The 22,558-nt window shown below is 33.4% G+C and overlaps 2 protein-coding genes across 2 annotated transcripts in view; one reads left to right on the forward strand and one right to left on the reverse strand.

Moving 5' to 3' along the window:
- LOC133329132 (deoxynucleoside triphosphate triphosphohydrolase SAMHD1 homolog) overlaps positions 1-8,626 on the forward strand; it is a 52,936-nt gene extending 44,310 nt beyond the window's left edge. The window contains exons 2-7 of the mRNA XM_061537628.1: positions 3,909-4,075; positions 4,142-4,247; positions 5,623-5,883; positions 5,944-6,405; positions 6,465-6,544; positions 8,554-8,626. Of these exons, the coding sequence (XP_061393612.1) occupies positions 3,909-4,075; positions 4,142-4,247; positions 5,623-5,883; positions 5,944-6,405; positions 6,465-6,544; positions 8,554-8,626 (1,149 nt within the window). The remainder of the gene's footprint in view (positions 1-3,908; positions 4,076-4,141; positions 4,248-5,622; positions 5,884-5,943; positions 6,406-6,464; positions 6,545-8,553) is intronic.
- Positions 8,627-17,279: 8,653 nt separating this feature from the next.
- The window catches only part of LOC133329138 (heparan sulfate 2-O-sulfotransferase pipe-like), a 176,398-nt gene continuing 171,119 nt past the window's right edge, over positions 17,280-22,558 (reverse strand). Inside the window, exons 4-6 of the mRNA XM_061537636.1 lie at positions 18,686-19,245; positions 17,542-17,696; positions 17,280-17,470 (exon numbers count right to left, since the gene is read on the reverse strand). Coding sequence (XP_061393620.1) covers positions 17,280-17,470; positions 17,542-17,696; positions 18,686-19,245 — 906 coding nt within the window. The remainder of the gene's footprint in view (positions 17,471-17,541; positions 17,697-18,685; positions 19,246-22,558) is intronic.

Below are 22,558 nucleotides of genomic sequence, written 5' to 3' on the forward strand. Positions count from 1 at the left end.
CCATTTCGTGGTTTCAAAAGTATGGGACCGGATTTCGACATATGTCAATGTAAATTCTTAATCCAATACTTATACGCTTCACCCTCGAAATATTCACCAGAGACTCCAAAAAGTATATATATTCTTGATCAGAATAAAATATAAAAAAAGAATATGTCGATTTATACTTGCCTGACAGTCTGTCTGTTGAAATAATAATAGAAACTTCAATATTTGAGATAGAGCACATCTTCCTCACGAAGATAATCCACTGGAGTCATGAGAAGACACCCTGTTGCAGTTCTCAGGGAAGCTTTCTGAATATTCTTCCACTGCGTATCACTTACATTCGCAGACCATACTGGCGACGCATAACCGCCACCGACCGGCATATTGCTTCATAAGAGGTCAACAAGATTTCTTTGTCAGCGCCCCAAGTGCTACCGGCTAGCGACTTGAGGACCTTGTTCCTACTTCTCAGCTTATTGTATAAAAAGTTGCTTGCGCAGACTACTTGAACAGGCTGTCGAACTTAACTATCAGTATCTTGGGGTTTTTAGTTGTCGAGTGTTTGGGCATGTTCTTCATCCGCTCTAATTTGATTTATAATATCCCATAGAATGGTGCCATCCAATTTTGTTATTTTTAAGATTTTAGCTGCATCTTCAATCCGATAGAGCTGTAATTTGGTAAAATGGTTCTGAAAGGCTGACTTATATACAAGTTTGTTCGGTGTTCAAGTTTTGACATAACGGCACCTAAATGTTCCGATTTTTATACCCTTCACCACACTGTTCCACAGGGTATTATGTCTTTGTGCATATGTTTGTAACAGGCAAAAGGAAACGAGATAGACACATGGTTCCTTTTGAGAATATGCATAGAATCACTTTTTAAGTCGATTTATGCATGTCCGTCCGTCCGTCCGTCTGTCTGTCCATGTTAAATTGTAAACAAAGTACAGGTCGCATTTATGCTCCGAATTGGATGAAATTTGGCATAGGTCACTTATTTGGCCCAAGGACGAACCCTATTGAAATTGGGAAAAATCGGTTCAGATTTAGATATAGCTCCCATATATATATTTAACCGATTTAATGTAAATGGTCCCTATATATCTTTCGATTTGCACGAAATTTGGTACAGCCTAATCATTTAGGCCTAGAATGATGTGTGCCAAGTTTCGTGAAAATCGGTCCAGATTTAGATATAGCTCCCATATATAGTTTCGTCCGATTTCATGTAAATGGTGCCCCAAAGTCCCTATATATCTTTTGATTTGCATGAAATTTGGCATAATTATGCCTAGAGTGATGTCTGCCAAGTTTCGAGAAAATCGGTCCAGATTTAGATATAGCTCCCATATATAGTTTCGTCCGATTTCATGTAAATGGTGCCCTAAAGTCCCTATATATCCTTCGAGTTGCACGAAATTTGGCATAACGTACTGAATTGAGCCTAGAATGATGTCTACCAAGTTTCGAGAAAATCGGTCCAGATTTAGATATAGCTCCCATATATAGTTTCGTCCGATTTCATGTAAATGGTGCCCCAAAGTCCCTATATATCTTTTGATTTGCATGAAATTCGGCATAATTAAGCCTAGAGTGATGTCTGCCAAGTTTCGAGAAAATCGGTCCAGATTTAGATATAGCTCCCATATATAGTTTCGTCCGATTTCATGTAAATGGTGCCCTAAAGTCCCTATATATTTTTCGAGTTGCACGAAATTTGGCATAACGTACTGAATTGAGCCTAGAATGATGTCTACCAAGTTTCGAGAAAATCGGTCCAGATTTAGATATAGCTCCCATATATAGTTTCGTCCGATTTCATGTAAATGGTGCACCAAAGTCGCTATATATAATTCAATTTGCACGAAATTTGGCATAACGTACTGAATTTAGTCTAGAATGATGTCTGCCAAGTTACGAGAAAATCGGTCCAGATTTCTATATAGCTCCCATATATAGTTTCGTCCGATTTCATGTAAATGGTGCACCAAAGTCCCTATATATCCTTCGATTTGCACGAAATTTGGCATAACGTACTTAATTGAGCCTAGAATGATGTCTGCCAAGTTTCATGAAAATCGGTTCTGATTTAGATATAGCTCCCATATATAGTTTCGTCCGATTTCATGTAAATGGTGCACCAAAGTCCCTATATATCCTTTGATTTTCACAAAATTTGGCATAACGTACTGAATTGAGCCTAGAGTGATGTCTGCCAAGTTTAGAGAAAACCGGTCCAGCTTTCTATATATATTTCGTCCGATTTCATATAAATTGTGCAACAAAGTCGCTACATATCTTTCGATTTACACGAAATTCGACATAACGTACTGAATTGAGCCTAGAGTGATGTCTGCCAAGTTTCGTGAAAATCGGTCCAGATTTAGATATAGCTACCTTTTATTATAGATTGGTTTTAAGTAATTGTCGCACCAAGGAACCAATAGGAACAAAACGTTCTGAAATTAGTATAACCTAACCTGTGACAAGTTTGTTTGAAATCGCTTAATATTTGTATAAAGCTCCCATATATATTTTCGCCCGATTTCAAGTAAATAGGGCATCAAACTCCTCATGTTAGTCAGATTGACATTAAATTTTGCACAACTTACAGAATTGAGCATAGAATTACGTAGTTGCGTTTTCTAGAAGTACAGATATAGCCCAACTGATGACCTATTTATATTTGTTTGAAGTCGATTTACATACTTTTGTCCCATTGTAACAAACGAATGACATGTTTATGGATAGATCTAGGCAGATTCACATTTTGATAAATATCACATATTTTATTTCATCCAATTTCATGTTAATAGTCCTGTTTAATATACCCATAGTGGTGAAGGGTATCATATAGTCGGCCCCGTCCGACTTTACTACTTTCCTGGTTTTGCTTGCTATTGAAGAATACGACTTAAATAATATGTGGTTTCAACAATACGGTGCCACATGACACAAAATCTATTTGTTGCGAGAAATGTTTCCTGGCCGCGTAATTCATGCACATAAACCTTCAACTCTTGAAGTATTTCACAATTCAAGAACTCGAAATTCTAAATTATATCCCCTTCGTTCTACTACTGCGCCTATAACGATCGAAATTTCTAAAATGGACACTCTTCTATATTCAACATTATATTCTGCACACTCCAATTACCCAGGGTGCCAAATTACAGGCGTTTTTTATGAATAATGTGGGTAAAGCCCTTTATACGTTACTTTCATATGTTGGCTATAATAAAACTTGAACTGATATACCTTTTTTCGAAACCAAATATTAACGCTTTATATTAAATATTGCATCTCTATATGTGAATTTCAACTGGAGGTTCATTGCTTAATTTCAAAGAAATTTTCGATATTTTACCAAAAAACGCGAAAAACGTATGAAATGTCCAGTTTTCTTTTCAAAATCGAGTTGGTAATATGAATTATATATTGATTCATTCACAAATCATAAATTTTTTCCTACCAATGTTGTAAAATTGAACTTTAAAAAAATGGATTATAAAATATATATCACATATTTTTGAAGTATACTTTTAGGCATAAGCACGCGAATTAGAAGGTCAAATACATGTATACATAATTTCAAAAAGAATTGGAGCATTAGCAAAAAGTATAATTATATTTATAAGAGCAGTTTGGAGTTGCTTCTGAAACCTCCAATTATTAGCGAGAAGAAGGAACTGCGAAATAAATTTTTAAGAAGTTAAACATCTAAAGTATTTATGATTTGCTAAATAAGAAATCTACTGAAAATGTTCAATTAAAAAATAAAAATATTTATGATATGGCATATATTTCCAATTTAACATTTGACATTTCTAATTTCCAATATATTACATGCTTTCAAAACTTATCTCCCTTATCCACAATAAGTTACATCGTTTTTCTTCATCTTTTTCTTTGCAGTGTGAAATTCACGATGTCGTCTATGGTAAAATATATCTACCGCCAGATGTCACAGTTATTATACAAACTCCACAGTTTCAACGTCTGAAACAATTAAAACAATTGGGACTGCTGAAACTTAAAAATGGCCTGGAGCAAAAACACAATCGCTATCATCACTGCATTGGGTGGGTATACACAGATATGTTTGATAATAATCTGTGATCTAATATTGAAAATTCATTTCATTTTAGGACCTACCATGCAGCTGGTTTAATGTTGGAGGCTTTAGAAAAGAATACACCATGGTTATCGGAAAATAATAATCGGATACCATTGTTATATCGTCAAGCTGTCCAGGTGAGTGAAATATCGGAACTGAATAAAAACATATGGATTCTACCTTAGATTAAGTTCGAACGATTGCAAGCAAGATATTTATACCCTAAGCAACTATGATGTAAGTGTATTATAGCTTGTTGTGGCCCCAGGAGTTTGTAACGCCGCGAAATATTGATTCTAGATCCACCTTTTATTATATCATTCCTATATAGCTGTGCCGATCTAGCCTGTCCATTATAATTTGTAAACACAGTACAAATTTTGCAGATAAGTTGGTTCTGGAATCAGATCATATATCAATTGTAATCTCGTGGAGAAACCGAGTGACTTCATAATGTGCTCTAGACATTCGGCAAGAGAACCTAGTGTTATTTATCCTTTTTACTGTCAAAACGAAAGAGTTTTTTGTATTTTTGTATACCGTTCACCACACTGTGGTACAGGGTATTATGAGTGGATATGTTTGTAACAGGCAAAAGGAAACGGGATCGACCCATGGTTCCTTTTGAGAATATGCAGAGTATCAATTTCTGAGTCGATTTATGCATGTCCGTCCGTCTGTCCATGTTAAAATGTAAACAAAGTACAGGTCGCAGTTATCATCCCATTTGGATGAAATTTGGCCCACGGACGAACCCTATTGCTGTCCGTCTGTTGATGGTAAATTGTAAACAAAGTACAGGTCGCATTTATCATATGCACGAAATTTGACATATCATACTGAATTGAGTTTAGAATAATGTGTGATAAGTTTCGGGAAAATCGGTTCAGATTTAGATATAGCTCCCATATATATTACCGTCCGATTTAACCCTTTCAGTGTCAAAAAAATTTTTGTCGGAATAAAAATCTAAAATTTTGTATTTAAAATCATATAAAGGCACAGAGTTTAGAAAAAAACACAATTTTTATTTTAACCCTCGGACAGTTTTGTCTGTCTTTCAGCAAAAACAAAAACATAAATTGTAACGGTGTGATAACCGAAAAATCGAAAGAGAAAGAGAGTAATTTTAAATGTCGAATATATTCGACAAAAACACTGAAAGGGTTAAGGTAAATGGCGTACCAAAGTCCCTAAATATCTTTCGATTTGCACGAAATTTGGCATAGCGTATTGAGTTAAGTCTAGAATGCTGTGTGCTTAGTTTCGTGAAAATCGGTTCAGATTTAGATATAGCTCCCATATATATATTTTCGTCCGATTTAATGGAAATTGTGCACCAAAGTTCTTACATGTCTTTCGTTCAATTTCATGTCAATGTTCTTTCGAAAAGTTGTCGTCTGTTAGGGGACTTTGTAGAATATACCCAAAGTGGTGAAGGGTATCATATATATCCGACTTTCCTTACTGGTTTTTTCTTTGGTCCCAATTAATAAATCTTTATTATTCCAGATTGCTGCCCTCTTACATGACATTGGTCATGGGCCATTTTCGCATACATGGGAACGTATTGCACATAATTATGAACACGAGAAGATTGGATTTGCCTGCGTTGATGAAATATTTGCCAGTATTGATGAAACCTTATTTCCAGAACTCAGAGCCAATAATAATTATGGTATACGCCTGATAAAGTCACTAATACAAGGAAAAATTAAAAAATTGCCATCATTCCAATTAGAACTTCCAAAGAAATATCACTTTATATTTGGTGTAAGTTAAAAATATTGTAATTTTTTTGTTACAAATGATATAATCAAAATCTCTTATTAGATTGTCAGCAATGAACATTATAAAATAGACGTAGACAAATGGGACTATTTGAAACGGGATCATTATTATTTGAATGAGATATGCAGTCCCAATATGGATTTTGATGATGTCTTCCTTAAGGCCAAAGTATCACAATGTGGTGAATATATTGAATATCGTTATGAGGATTATAGACGAATCTATAATCTATTGGCGGCACGTTGGCATTTTCATCGAGACTGTTATCAACTGGCCAGTAATTTAATATCCGATGAAATTTTCCGTCTAGCCATAGCGGAAACCAAAGCGAACATTGATGGTGTCGAAATTGAGGATATAAATGCTGAGCATGATATGCCGGCATTTTTAAAAATGACCGATGAAAATGTTATGCGTTTAATTGATAATCATCCATTGAGTACATTGCTGACGAGTGATACGGAATTTCATCAATTGAAAGACAATGAAGAATTGCAAGAAGTGGTAAAGTTTAGAAAATATATATTTTTTGTTTATATTTTAATAATGTAATTTTTTTTCAGATTTCCCAAACGAAAATTGATATACCCAGTGTTACCTCGTTTATAGACTGTGATATTTTCCAATTTTATGGTACACCACAGTACGTATAAAAATAAGAGTAAATGGAATTAATATATGGGCAATATTGCCAATTTTTTAATATTCCATTTTCAAAAAATCAGCTTTTTTGTTTTTGTGGCACATCAATGATTTTTGGTACACATATAGAGAAAAATGTTCTGACTCCGAAACCGTTCGCGATCAAATTTTTGGTTGATGCGCGCAAAAGTTATCGGGGTTTTATCTTTGGGCATAAGAAAAAAATCTTAAAATTACGTCGTTTATTATATTGACCAAAAACGTTGATATATATCTTCCTCCGTAAAATAAGAATATGAATATATTATAATAATCGCGAAAAAGTTGTACATCTTCGCGAAATATGAGAAAAATAATAAAAATATAGGAGATTACGTCAATATTTTCATTATATTAATGACATACACACACCTAAAAATTAATTTAAAAATATCTACATAATCTAAACACCATGATGAATCAAATGATATCAAAATCACTCAAGTCAGTGTAGCGGTTTGTAAATCACAGCGACAACAAAACAATATATTGAGGAAAAATATTTGTTTTTGGTTCAAAAAAAAAATAATGTAATCATATTTATTTTTTCATTTTATACAAGAAATTTCAGACAAAAATTTTGGGGTTATTCTGCTATTTTACCCGAATTTCGCCGAAAAATTTGCATATATATTAATAATCACTTTTTGTGTGTAAATATACGCCTTGCGGATTATATCAAGACCCTTCCGATAAATCTTAGAATTCTATAAATAGGAATAAATTTAAAAATAAAATAATATTATGAAATATACATTTTAAATTGCGTGTAAATCGCGTAATTCTCAAAATCGTTTGATGCGCATGCGGTTTCCAGGAAGTACTGAAGTTTATCTTCTAATCCATATATATTTTGCGAAATTTCATTTGACGGCTAAGATGTGCCGCACGTTACATTGAAGTACCAAAAAAACCGTAAAACGCGAATAATTTCCGAAAACTCCATATGCCATTAACGCGCATCCGATTTCGGTGTGCACCCTAAAAAAATACATCGATCTATACCATTTCAATGTGGTCCATTAAGAACCATGGATGTGCCACCACAATCTATTTTTGAGATAAATTGTGTACATCTCTCTTTCGGCTGAAGTTTTTAAAGTTCTCTTTTCGAAAAAGATCAAAATCCGTATGAGGTCATTTATTGAAGCGGAAATGATCCACAGAAAACGCAAATAAATCCGCGATATTTTCAAAAACATTTTTTGCCAAATTTCGTGTTTTTGGAAGGTCAGTTCCCGCCGTTCTAGTAGATGGATTTTCACGAAAAAGATTTTATATCATCCGAAACGTAAAAAACCTTATTGATCGCGGGTACCCATATCATTCAGTTGACAGATCTAAAAATTTGGCCCGAAAAATAGGTTTTTTAGAAATTTGATCGCACAAAATTCGCACTTTCGGATGAGTATTACTCTGAAGCTGTGCATACTACATACACAAAATACATATCAAATTACGCAGATTCGCGACTACAATAATCTTATAATCGATTTTTATAAATTCCTGTTGGCGTATTAAAGCTAGAAGTAAAATTAAAAAAAACACTCAAAATCGAGCTTCAAAATGTCAGCATCATTTAAAGGTAGATGCAGTTAAAATTTTGAAAAATGATACAAAGGGGGTGTAGTCCCCATTTTGTTGGCTTCTAGTTTTATTTTGACACGAAGGCCGTGCAATGAGTGGCTTAGTCACAAATCGGTAGAGAACATAAAAAACTGGTTTGCCTCAACCTGTTTTTACACATTTTTTTACATTAAAGTAGACACAGCTTCCACCAAAATAAAGTTTGGAAATCAATATCATGAACAGTTTGACGACAGATCAATTAACCCAAAACTATTCACTTTTTTTCATATACTTAAGTAGTTCCCGAGTTATAAAGGGGTGAACCTCCGCTTCAGCTATGTTAAAAAATTGGCAATATTGCCCATATATGCTACAAGATAATCCTTATTCTTTATTTTACAGAGACAAACCGGTAGTTATTGATGAAACGAAAAACATTCGCTGTTTTGTTCAATTTAACTATGATATAAGGTAAATATTATATTCAATCAAAAATAACCTTTCAACTAACAATAATATTTTATTTTGTTTTTAGCAAAAGAAAAGTATTTTATAAACTAAAAAACATATAGTATGCCTGGCGCTACTGATATTCACATGAAAACCTGAAATCGACATCACAAACAAACTCAATCACAATAAATACATCAGCAGTTCAACAAAATACATTGCCATACCAAAAAAATCATAGTATAAATTATATTTCGTTTTATTTTTTTTTAAATATTATTTTAATAATAGCTTATGTACTTAGAAGTTATGTTTTATTTTTTGTTCTGTTTTAACTTGAAGTCTTTTTAACTAGTTATTATTATTTCATTATATATTACATATATATGTTTATTTCATTATAACATTTTTTATGTTTTCATTTTGTTGTAAAACAAACCGTTCATTAGTATTTTTATTAATGCATACATATTTCTATAATTTTCCGGTAAAATTATTTTTTAAACCAGTATATATTTTTTTATTTTAACCACTTCCCTATTTTCCCATTATAATATATTTTCGTATATTTTCCTATATATTTTTGTGTTTTCTTCTTTTATATTATTTATGTATATAATAAAATGTTTTAAGTTCTTTCGAACTTTTCGAATTAAATGAATTTTTATTATTTGGAAATTGGTCTGTTTGGAAACCAGAGGTCTTTATAAAGACCAATTGGTTTGTATGGAGGTCACAGGTCTTTACAAAGGCCAATTGGGCTGTATGTAGAGACCATCGATCTTTATAAAGGCTAATTGAGCTGTATATAGAGACCACCGGTCTTTATAAAGGCCAATTGGTCTGTATAGAGACAACAAGTCTTTATACAGACCAATTGGTCTGTGTAGAGGCCACCCGTCTTTATAAAGGTCAATTGGGCTGTATAGAGACCAGACGTTTATATAAAGACCAATTGGGCTTTTAGAGACCACCGGTCTTTATAAAGGCCTCTAGATCTCTTGTAGTAGGTTCGTCCTCTTTGATATACGTCCAGGAACCACACTATTGGCGCACTTACTCAACTTCAATTTTGCTCCCAAAGAAAAATAATTCATAAAATATGTTTTTATATATTTTATTTTTTTAATTTATTTTATAATATTATATTGTTATTTTTAATAATAATACTATTTAATATTAAAGAAAATTAAAAACAAAATATGTATTTAAATCTGTTATAAGCTAAATTTTAAGAAAGATCACATTAGTTTTTGTTCGTTTTTTTTTTTTCTAGAGAGAGAAATATATATATTCCTAATATACGACATTTTATTAGAAATAACACAGTGAATAGAAAACAAAATATGGGTAAAAAAATAACTTAAAAAATTATATTTAAACAAAATTAACAATTAATAATTATAACTATAACAAACATAAAAAGAGAAACGCACATATTTTTTATACAAAAAATATTTATATTAATAATAATAAAAAAATATTTAAAGGAAACAATTAATGGTTCTTGTTTTCTTAATGTGAAATATGAGAACAATTAATATAACAAATATATTTTTAAATTAATTTTTATAAAATGAATTAAAACGAAATAATAATTACAAAAATGTACAAATGTATGATTTTGTATATTAGATTTTTCTACTATTTTTCACTTTTCAGTGGAATTTATAGACTCTTCTGTTTGCCTGCCGCTGCATTGTTTTTGTTAGGGGTGTGAGATTTTTTTGTTTAATTTTTAATTTATGGCCTTAGGCGTGGTGCTATTTTATCGGGCAAATGCGCCGCCAAATATTGTTTGTGCAAACGTTGTCGACAGAATTGATAGAATTCGATTTCATTGGTAAAATTACGACGCACAATCTCCTTAACACGTTCACTGACCGGCGGCTTGAAATTGTTTTTATTGATTTTCGTTAGATATTCGGCACTGGCTGGAATTGGAGGAAAGAACAGATGATTTAATTAATTAGTAATATAATACTTAAAGATATTTTGTAGTTCAAGAGACCACAGGTCTTCATAACGAACAATTGGGCTATATAGAGACCGCAGATCTTTATAAATACCAATTGGTCTGTATAGAGTCCAATGGTCTATATAAGACCAACTGGTCTATATAGACAAATTGGTCTGTATAGAGACCACAGGCCTTTATAAAGGCCAATAGGTCTTTATAAAGACCAGTTGGTCTGTGTACACCAATCTTGTCTTTTTAAAGATAAATTAGTCCATACCGACTAATTTGTCTTTAAAAAGACAAGATTGGTATATACAGACCAATTGGTCTTTATAAAGACCAGTGGTCTCTTTACAGGTATTTCTTTTATTTCTCGGTTCGGATTGGTCAATTTAATGTTAGGTTAGAAGTTTTTCAATAAGTACTTACTGTCATATATCTCTCGAACACCTTCAAAGAATCGTGGAATATATTTTTCAAATACCGACAGCGTGGTGTTGAGATCTTCCAAAACACCCACAACCGAATATTGACTTTCCACGGCATATTTAGCACGTTCCAAAGCTCCAACAGAATTAAAAGGCCTGAAATGTCAAAAAGAGATCGCAAATATAGTATATTTTAAAAAATCTCTCTCTCTCATATGAACAACTTACGTGCATTCATAGGCATGACCACAAAAGAACAAACTTTGACGACGATGATCGCCAATACCCTCCACCGTTACACCCTGAGTATAGGTACATTCCTGGTCACCGGACAGAACACATGTTTCGAAATCCTTTTTCAACCACGCGGGATGAGGTAATGGCAAATCGGGAAAGGCAGCTTTACGTTCAACAAAATACCATGGTGCACGAACATAATAGAACCAACTGATGACGCGTTCGACAGGATCTCGCACAACGTTAATATAGATGGGTGTGGGTAAATTGAATTTCGTGAAATTTGTATAGCAAACATGTTTGATGAATACCGATGGTTCGGGTAAATCACTTATTACTTCGGCCAATTCATGTTGTTGCTCTTCGGCCAGGCGAATTGTTTCGACTTTTTGTACAGCATCACGATGAAATTGGAAGTTATTACGTTCCGAAAGACGTCTCAGCAGCTCCATAAATGTTTGACTACCCACCTTGGGTACACGATTGAAGAAGACCAATTCCAATTGTGCTTTACGCGTATTGTTGAGATCGTGCACATTGAGAGATTGCATCTAATTATTGGAAATTAAATGGGTGAGAAAAATTAAGAAGGGCAATATTTTAGTATGTGATATAAAAAGGGATTTGAATTGATATTTGTTTTGGAATACTTAGACCGGTAATTGATATGCATTTGTTGGTATCGTTGTTTACAGTTCGGCGGCCACGATGAAATGTTTTTTTCGCCAATGGTTGTAAGCATTGTTTTCGGCTGTTCTTTTGCTTTCATTCCAATTTTTTTTTCAAATTCCAAATTATATTAAATTTTGATAACATTCCATTGTGGACTTTAATATTCAATAGACGTTTATATTAAATTTTCCAATAATATTGGAAAACTTTAGTAAAATTTCATTTTAAATTAGAAAGTATAGAGACAGATCGGTTTAACGGGACTGCCAACAAAAGTAAATAAGACCACAAAAAATCACACATTGAATTTTCAGGATAGTTTTATTACAAAAATCTGTCCTCAGATTTTTTCAATAGACAGAAATTCAGACCACAGGTACGAAGGAATATACTTTAGCCCTCAGCTACTGATGTATTTTTAATATATAGAGAAAAATCAGACCTGTGGTCTCCATACAAGCCAATTGATCTTTATAAGGACCTGTAGGCCTATTCAGTAATTTTTAACAACATTCGATATTGTTTAATTTTCTTTTGTTTTGTAAAAACAACAAAACAAATAAATGAAATTGTTGTAAAATAAACAATGTCGTATGTTGTTAAAAAGTTACAGAATGGGCCTACTGTAGTCTCTATGCAGACCAATTTGCCTTTATAAATTACCCAGCTGTCTCTACTGACCAATTGGTCTTTATAAAAACCTTTGGCCTCTATACCGACCAATTGTTCTTTATAAAGACCTCTGGCATCTATAGAGACCAATTGGTCTTTAAAAAATCAAACCTCAGTTACCGAGGTGACATTTTTGTAGAGGAGAAATCAAACTTCTCTTACAGAAGTGGATTTTTTTTCTATAAAAATAGTGAGACCTCTGCCCTAGAGGCATTTTTTTTCTATAGAAAAAAATCAGACATCAGTTGCTGAGGGTTTTTTATAGAAAAAAAATTAGTTGTCAGTTGCTGATGTGACTTTTTTCAATAGAAAAAAATCAGACCTAGTTACTGAGGTTAGTTTTTTTCTATATGTTTCCCTTTTTTAATAAAAAAGGACATCTCTACAAACTTCAACCTTTCAGCCAATCCTCAATAAAAAAACAATTTCTTTTTTATTTTTATTATTCAATTCATAATTTTTTTTGTGTTAAAATTTAATTATAATTATTATCAAGCTTCAAGGCTAAATATTGTTTATACAGCATCTGCTTACAAAAATAATAAAAATCATATTCATTTGTCAGATTTTTGCGGATGAGATCCTTAACGTGATTGTAGATTTTTGGTTTACGATTGTTGCGATTGCGATTTGTTACGGCTTTGTTATATTCTAAAAGAAAAAATTAAAAACAATTAAAAATATTGAAATTTTGGGAAATAGTAAAACTTACTCTCAAAAGTAGCCTTGGCCCCCTGAAAGAACCTGGGTATATAATGTTCAAACACTGTCAGCGTAACATTGGTATCCTCCCAAGAGCCGACCACAGCATAATCAAGTTCGACATTACGTTTGGCAATTTGTATGGCTTTGGGTGAATTAAATGGTCTATAAAGGGGAGGGTAATTTTTTTTTTATTTTTTAAATTTCCAAATATCTCTTCTACAACTTACAGGCACACCTCATCATGTCCACAAAAGAACAACGATTGCCGTTTATGATTACCAAACGGATCATCCGTGCTATCCGGTACATATTGACACTCTGGATCTCCGCTAAGTACACATTTGTTGTAATCTTTTTTAAACCATGCCTCCGGCTTGATCGGTGCATCCGGATGTTTACTATAGTATATGGCATTTTTATAGGCACTACGAACATAAAAATACCACGAAATTAAACGTTCCACTGGATCACGTACCATATTGATCATAATGGGTTTGCGGGTGTGTAACCGTGAAAAATTCAACCAATTACAATGTTCAATGTAAACAGTTCCCGGTTTTAATTTTCCAATCCAATTCGCCTGAATTTGTTGTTGTTTCGGTGTTCGTGTACGTGTCGAAATGTCTAATGGGCCTTCGGTTAAAACTTTCATATTGCCATTATCATCGGCCATATGTTGGATGAGTTCCATAAGAGCTTCACTGCCAACTTTGGCGACCCGATTAAAAAATATTACCTCCATATCGGCATATTTGGTATTGTTTAAACGGCTGGGATTTAGCGAGTGAAGCTGTGTGTGAATGGTATATAAGATGAGGTTTTGTTTAATTTTTTGTTGGGGGAAAATTGATCACAGCAGAGGCATTTTTGGTGAAAGTTTCAGACCCGTATGAAAAAATTGTTAGTATGGTTTTGAAACAAAAATATATAAATTTGAAGGTATTCAAAATAATACAACATGCGATGGGGTTTTGCTAACAACGACAACAAGAAGAATATTACTAATCAAAATGACATTTAAAAGTGGAGAAATACGTTACAATAAATCAAGTGCTTTATAATGTAAACACTAAGAGAATAAATAAAAGCAAAACGCATTTCGGGAAGGCTGTGCTTTTTAAATAAAAAAATCCTAATCTACTAATGACAGATTTTATATTGTAACGCCCAAACGTCGTGAGCACGTTTTTGTTGTGATACATCACCTTATTATTGCATCATGATTAAAAATGTTGAGTTTTAGCCGATTTGATATTGCAGTGGATAATTGTTTTCGAAGTCTTGTTAGCACTGCAGTGGAAGATTTAGACAACGATGCACCACTCGTTAATTTCTGTAGTGAATTCAAGGCGGAGGCAACTGCAATCAACGATGGAAATAAATGGGAAGACAAAGGCCTCGTAGACTCAGCTCTGCTATAGCACGCCGTGCTCCCAATCGTATGGCATCGACAAAGACCTTCTTCAAACTGTAGAAGGTCTTTGGCAAGGCTTTTGACACAGTCTGGCAGCACGGCATACTTTATAAGATGCAATCGCTTGGATTCGATCAAAAAACTTGTCGCATGGTGGCATATTTTCTCAAGGATCATGTATTTTGAGTGAAAGTACAAGATAAGATGTCTGAACAGCAATTGATCAAAACAGAGGTGCCTCAGAAGTCACTACTGGGACCAGTTCTATACAACCTGTTCGTATGTGACATACCAGGGCCACCTGAAAGAGGACTGCTACTAACATACGCTGATGATGTGTTACTTGTACTACGAGACTGCTTTGGAAGCACTGTGGAAAGAAGATTGAATGTGTACATGGAAACACTTTGCAACTACTTCAATAAATGGGCCCTTAAACTCAATGTTGGAAAATGTGTATCGGTGGTTTTCAAGGGCAAACACAAGCCTACTGCGAAGAGCTTCCGAAAATACATTCCAGCTATAAAACTTGGAAATGAATTCATAGGAGTGTCAGACAGGAAGAAATAACATGGAATTATCCTGCATAAAAGATTCGACTCATAAAAGATTCACCTACTCCTTTGCTGCATGAGCAGACGTATCGTCAGCCCAAATGGAAAGGATTAGAATGTGGGAGAGAAACATATTATTGGAATGAGGCCAACACTGGATAGCAATGGAATTTATAGACATACGGCCTATAGGAACATCTACAATGTAATTGACTTTAAGCGGATCAATGTCTGCATGATGAAATATACTTTTAACAATCTGGAAAGGAGACAGCTTGTGGAAAATGGAATAGTGGTGCAATACCTGGAGTGCAACGAGTAAATTCACTCCATACGGAAACGTTTCCCCCTAGCAGCTTACCGGCTGATGTAATATAATCGGAGGTACCACAGATTTGAAGCCGATATTGAGCCTATATATAGTAAAGCTCAATAAAAAAAATTGTAAATAGTTTAATTGTATGTTTAGTTCTAAGTTGATTTAAGTTTGATTTTTTTATCGCCCATGTGACATGTTTCGCGAGTTTTTGAATTCCCATACTTTTTTAAATTCCCATGTTGTGCAAAATGGTGTGCTCAATTTCGAGCTCGAAAGCATAGCTGTGCTCAATATGTTACGAAATGTGTTCAATAAAAAACATATGTTTCATTGGAATTTGCAATTTGTTTAACAACAAAACTAAGAAAAAAAATATGCCTGCTGGCTTATTAATTGCCCTGGTATCTACCAGAAAAAGTCTAATGATACTGGAACGTGTTAAAATAAGCATTTATGGATATTTTGAGAGAAGTTGGTCCTTTCATACACAAGGGTACCATTCCCGAAAGCCTGCAGTTAGCAACTACCTTCAGATTTCTGGCTGTTGGTGGGTTTAAGAGGGTAGTGGCAAATGATTTATAAATAAGTGTTGATCGCACAACAATGTGTAAAATATTTCGGAGAGTAATGAAAGTCCGGGAAGACAAAGTGTGTGCAAGCTGTGGACATCTGCAGACCAGGAGGAGCCCTTTTTTATTTTCTTTAATTTTACTATAACAATAATGTTAATACCGTATTTTTTAAATAAATATTGTAAAAACACCTTAAATATTACTTCAGCGTTCTTTTTCAACTTATACGTGCTCAGAAAAACACGTACGATCTCATTTCGTTTTCAATCCACAAATCTAAATATGCTCGAATTATATTCCCAATATTTTTTTGGGAATTCGGAATGGAGCACACCAAGTTTGGGAAAATGTTTCACATTCGAGCAAACTCGAAATGCAGCACATGGGCGAATTTTTTAAGGCATGACAAGTTTTTTTAGAAAATCTGTATATGTACTACTTTTTTTAAATATAGCATTCTAAATGCCGCGATAGATATAAAATAGTTTCGTAGTCTCCTACATTGTAAGCCATATGGCATCGGAGAAGTGGATTTATAGTTTAATTTTATACGGTAGCCATTAAGTTAATTGTACAATGGAAATGATTTTCTAAATAAATGGCAATTTTGAAATAAAATGATAATCGAGGCACTCTTCTGTAGATGGCTGTGGAACACTTGGCTGATTCTGTTTTACTGTATAGTCGAGAGGAGTTGCGAAACGAGTCCTCGTCTACCAGTGAAGTAGTAGCTGAATAGTTGGGTGGGGTTGAAAAACCTTGACCATACAAGATCGGGAGAGAAAAAGCTAGACAAACTTTTCATAGAAAAAATAAACTCAGTAGCAGAGGTCTGATTTCTTCTGTAGAAAAAAAGTCAGTTACAGATTTGATTTTCTTCTATAGCTTAGACTGATCGTGGTTTGGGTATAAGATCGGATTCTTTTCATTTAGGTCAGTTGTCTGCATGACAATTATATTAAATTTATTATCGAGATTTCAGAGAGCTGCCAGTATATTTTATTGTCATTTTACAAGATTTTTCTTAATATTAAGTATACGCCTCCCATGGGAAAATAAAAAACAATATATTTGTTATATGTATTTCAATTGTTTTCATATTTATTTCAAATTACTTTTGTATAGTACAGAACTAAGTGCATCTCTTAATCCAATAAACCATTAGCCTGTAATTCCTTCAAATTGGCGGCCAAATACTGTTTGTACAAACGTTGTTTACAAAAATAATAGAACTCATATTCGTGTGTGAAATTTTTACGAATCATTGCACGAACATCATCGTCGACTTTCGGCTTGCGTTTGTTCTTGTTGCGATTTGTTATCTTGTCACTGTGAACTAAAACAAAAAAGAGGTATTTTTTTTGTTTAGTAAAAAAATACATTCTTTTGATGAAAAGCTGTACTTACTTTCAAAAATAGTTTTGGCCCCATTAAAAAATCGTGGTATATATTTTTCGAAAACACTTAAAGTGATGTTGGTATCTTCCCAGGAGCCAACAACGGCATAATCACGTTCCACATGTTCCTTGGCCATTTGAACGGCAGCTGGTGAGTTAAAGGGTCTAGGTTTTGTGGAGGGATTTTGAAACAATTATTTTTGTTTTCTTAAAGAAAAAAATTATTTCAACCAGGAGGTATGGCATGTCCAAGAGAGTTTGAAATTTATAAATTTTTCAATTTATCAAAGAAAGATTAGAAATCTTATTTTAATCATTTCTAACTTGAAATGTTGTTTATCATTAATTTGATGCTCTATTCTGTAATATTCTCATAATATATTTTTTACCTTAAGTGACTGGGGGAACGGGGAAATATTTGAGGTGCGTGAGTTAGGTTGTAACAAGCGCCATCTATACTTTAATTATTGTGGTGCATAGTTGTAGGCTCTGAAATTTTAAGCGGTTCTAATTTAAATATAGAAGTCCTACTTTGAGCCTTCCAGCTATAGACTATTTAGATATGAAAGACTATAATAAGGTCCTCATATGTTCCGCAACTTCATATATTTGAAACACATCAAAATGTGCGCCTAAGACCTCATAGAGTATATGCATACTTGATCAGAGTTAATTTTTAATCTATCCAAATATCCTGAGACCAACGTTTATTTGGGTAGCCTAAAAGTATGCACCGTACATTATATATATTGCAGCAAGCGCCATCTATACTTTAATTATAATAATAATTTTGAGTATAATATTGTGGTGCATACTTTTAGGTAAGCCAAATCAAAGTTGTGCTACTTTAACGCTCTTCAATTCATAGGCATTTTAAGAAATGTCTATGGGCTTTACAAACATAACCTTTAATTTTTATACACTTTGCATATTGCAATAATATATTTTTAGTGCATAGTCTTAGGCTCATAAATTCCAAAACAGTTTAGGAATCGACCCTAGGTTCGACAAAAGGATACTTGATTTATAATAATAATGGTCTATTGTACCTTATTTCGGTGCATACTTTCGGGCTACTCAAATTCAAACTCACTTGACCACAATCTAACCTTCGGTTAAAATGAAATCCCCTTCCATTCCTTTCATTTACTTACAAACAATCATCATGATGTCCACAATAGAACAACGTTTGCCTCTTATAATTTCCAACGAAATCCTTAACGCTAAACGGTATATATTGACACTCCAAATCACCGCTACGTACACAATAATTAAAATCTTTCTTATACCATGATTCGGGTCGTACCGGTTTATAGGTTTCACGATTATATTCTATGGCATTTTTGTAGGCTCCACGTACATAATAATACCATGATATCACCCGCTCCACGGGGTCACGTACCATATTTATATAAATCGGTTTGGGTAAATCAAATTCCTCAAAATCTATCCAATTGACATGTTCAATATAAACGGAACCCTCATCTAATTCCGATACAGTTTCGGCCAATTTTCGTTGTTCCCAAGGTTTAAGCTGACGTTTGGTCTTCTTACGTAAACCTTCACGTTCAATATAAATGCCATGGAATTTTTCCAAAGAATTGAATAATTCCAAGAGAGATTCACTGCCAACTTTGGCTGCGCGATTGAAAAATATCACATCGATATCAGCTTTACGGGTATTATTTAGAACGTGGGTATTTAGTTTGGCAAGCTGTTTTTTGGGAAGGGAGAAAAGTCAGAAAAAATTTAACATTTTTTAAATTTGAAATATTCAAATGCGAAGCCAAAAAGATTTCAAGCTGAGAATTAGTATGGAATTTAGCTGAGAATGTAGTAAAGGTTCCAATCATTATATACATGTCATGTAGAAATATAAAAAAAATTGGAAAAATAGAAATGAAGCCAAAAATTAAAGAAAAATAAATGCATACGCCTTCAATAAGGAGGAAAAATTAGAAAAAAACTTGAACTTTCACGATGCGAAATATACGGCAAATAGTTCAGTATATTTTTCCGAGCAAAATTTCTAATATGAAAACCCAACATACAGAGATAATACTTTCTATAGATTTGCTATGGTTATTTTTGCTTGAGGAGGGCCCCATTATACAAGATCGCTTAGAATACTAATATAAGGTCTTCCAGGTATATAAGGTCTAAGCATTTTTAGAAAGCGGATTTTCTATAAGTCATCTTTAGTTATTATGAAGTATTCCGAGTCTTTTCCAATCAATGGTACATTATCAGTTCTACTTTAACTGTTTCTTAAAAAGTTATAATTTTTTCTTATATCCTAAAAACTCCGAACGTTGGGCGCCAAAATGTGTAAAGTGTAAAATATATTGTCTACGACTATAACATGCATTTGTTATCGATGACGAAGGTTGAGTCCAAAATATAATTTACTATTCCATTTTTATAGTAACAAGTGTCGGGATGTCTGTTTTTATCTAACAAACTATCCTGAGATCATTTCTTCTTTTGTTGGGCCTAAAAGTATGCACCACACCTCTATAAAATAAAATTATAAATACTCTACGTCCTCGTAGTCTTTGGGTGTACGTATGTATTCTTGATCAGAGTAAAAATTTATCAGGACTTTCGCCAGTTTTTTATATAAGAAACTACCCTGAGATCAACTTTAATTTTGCGTAGCCTAAAAGAATGCATCAGGCATTTGTTTTAATTTTGAAATAAAATTTACTACTCCAGTCTTTAATTGCAAAGCTAAGGAAGAGAATTGTGACAATTTTTTTCCATTCCATACTTCTAAAATAAGGTTATCGTCCCATTTTACAAACTTTGACGGCCTTGGCCTAAAAGTATGCGCCATACTTTTATAATTTTGTACTGTAGACAGAAGAGTAAAATTTAATTTCTAAAATGTATTTTGAACCCTTGGATATTGTTTTTTGATAATTTAGTTTTAATGGCGCCCAATATGTGGATACTGATATCTTCCTACATTTTCCCCCCCTTGGACATGATCACCTCAATAATCATCAGAACACCCCAGTTTTGTTTTTTTTCCAAAATTTACTTACAAACAATCTTCGCTGTGTCCACAAAAGAACAACGATTGTCGACGAAAATCCAATTTCGGTTCACGTATTTGCATTTGAATGAACGCACATTCTGCGTCACCACTTCGCACACACACATTGAAATCTTTTTTAAACCACTGCTCTGATCTCATTACAGCATTAGGAAATTTATTAAAAATCATTGCATTGCGATACGATGAACGTATATAATAATACCAGGATATAACCCTTTCCACCGGATCTCTAACCATATTGATGTAAATAGGTTTGGCTAAATCGAACGTGGTAAAATTAATCCAATTAACATGGGAAATATAAACAGAACCATCAATCAAATCGGCAATACGTTGGACAATTTTTCTTTGTTCCGCTTGTGGCATATTCATAAGAACGCGTTGTCGTAGACCACGAAAATCTATATCAAAATTATTGAATTTTTTTAAGGTCATCAATAATTGGAGCAGAGATTCACTACCAACTTTGGTGGGGCGGTTGAAGAATAAAACTTCAATGTCGGCTTTGGGAGTATTGTTCAGTTTAGCCGCGGAGAGGTTTGAAAGCTATGCGGGGGAAATGTAGAAATTGTTGATAATTTTGGATCTTTAATTTCATGGAGGGAAAGGTGTGAATTATTGGTAATTTCGAGAAGGGTTCCATGCTTGTCAGGGGTAACATTCGTTAGTCAAAAATGGTACTACTTTTAAGGAGAAATCGGAACTACGGGGGTCTTAAAATTTATGGGGGAAAAAGTGTGAATTAATGGTAATTCCCGATCTATAGTGGAATTGCAGGGGGAAAATTCGTTAGTCCACAAATAGAACTACTTTTAAGGAAAATTGGAACTTTGGGGGAATATATACGATGTTCGTTAGTTCAAAAATGGTACTACCTTTAAGCACAAATTGTGACTACTTGGAAAATTAGCGGCGCATCAAACGTAGTTTGGGATACTTTTTTGGGAGAAGTTGGTAGGACACAGAGAGGGGTAGGTTTATTTTATGGAAGTTAAGTCACTGTGAGGTCTTTGTTTTATTTTATAAATTTTCATGGATATTTGTAGACATTTTCTACGTAAATTTTGGATGAATTTTTAAAGTACAATTGTAACCGATATTATACGAAAATATTGACACGAATCTTTGGATTGATTGATGCGAATCTTTGGATATGGAAGCTACAGTAGAGGCATGTTGAAGTTAATTTTTCTGGCAGACCTGTAGAAGGTCTCATATATAAAAATATATAATATTTTACCCCTTGAAACCAGTTGATGGAATTTTATCCCTAAGGGTTATACACTCAATTGGATACCTGTACTAGCTCTTTGAACAATTTCCAATCTGTTGGTGATACAATATCTATGTGCGAGTTATGTTGTTAAATATCTATATTTTGAATGAAGTAATGTGTTCTATTTACCCATAGAAGTACACTCCTCTCTAAAAAATGAAAAAAATACCCCATTTTTAGAAGTGGTATTTCTATACAAGTTCACAAGAAGGACTTCTATGAGAAGTGTAAAATATAGAAAAATAGGCATTCAGTATCTAAAAAAGACAAGGCGATACACGAACTTCTTTATGAGTGGTTATAAGGCCATGCTTTATTGTGAAATATTTGTCCTAAGGTACTACATAAACTACCCTTGCTTGGATTAATCTAAAACACACAATATTTATCAATAAACTATTTGCTCCAATAACAGAATTTGATCTGTGGAGAGTTTTCCCATCGTGAGCGTCATTAAATCTGAACATCAACAACTGTCTTATCAGCGTTGAATGTGGGATTTTAGAACATGCTGAACGACTGGCTAGAGGATCTGAAAAATTAAATTTCCGTTAAAAGTATTTTGAACAAGAAGAAATCCTGCTTTCACCAACTAATCTCCAGAAGTTCTATAGAAAATCCTGTAAACTATTTTATATTTAACGAAGACCAGAAAAAGGTTTCTTATCTATATATGCTTTTTCTGGAAGA

Source organism: Musca vetustissima, unplaced genomic scaffold (assembly GCF_032173495.1).
Source record: "Musca vetustissima isolate MV318-11 ecotype Yass unplaced genomic scaffold, APGP_CSIRO_Mvet_v1 utg7330, whole genome shotgun sequence".
Lineage (NCBI taxonomy): Eukaryota > Metazoa > Arthropoda > Insecta > Diptera > Muscidae > Musca > Musca vetustissima.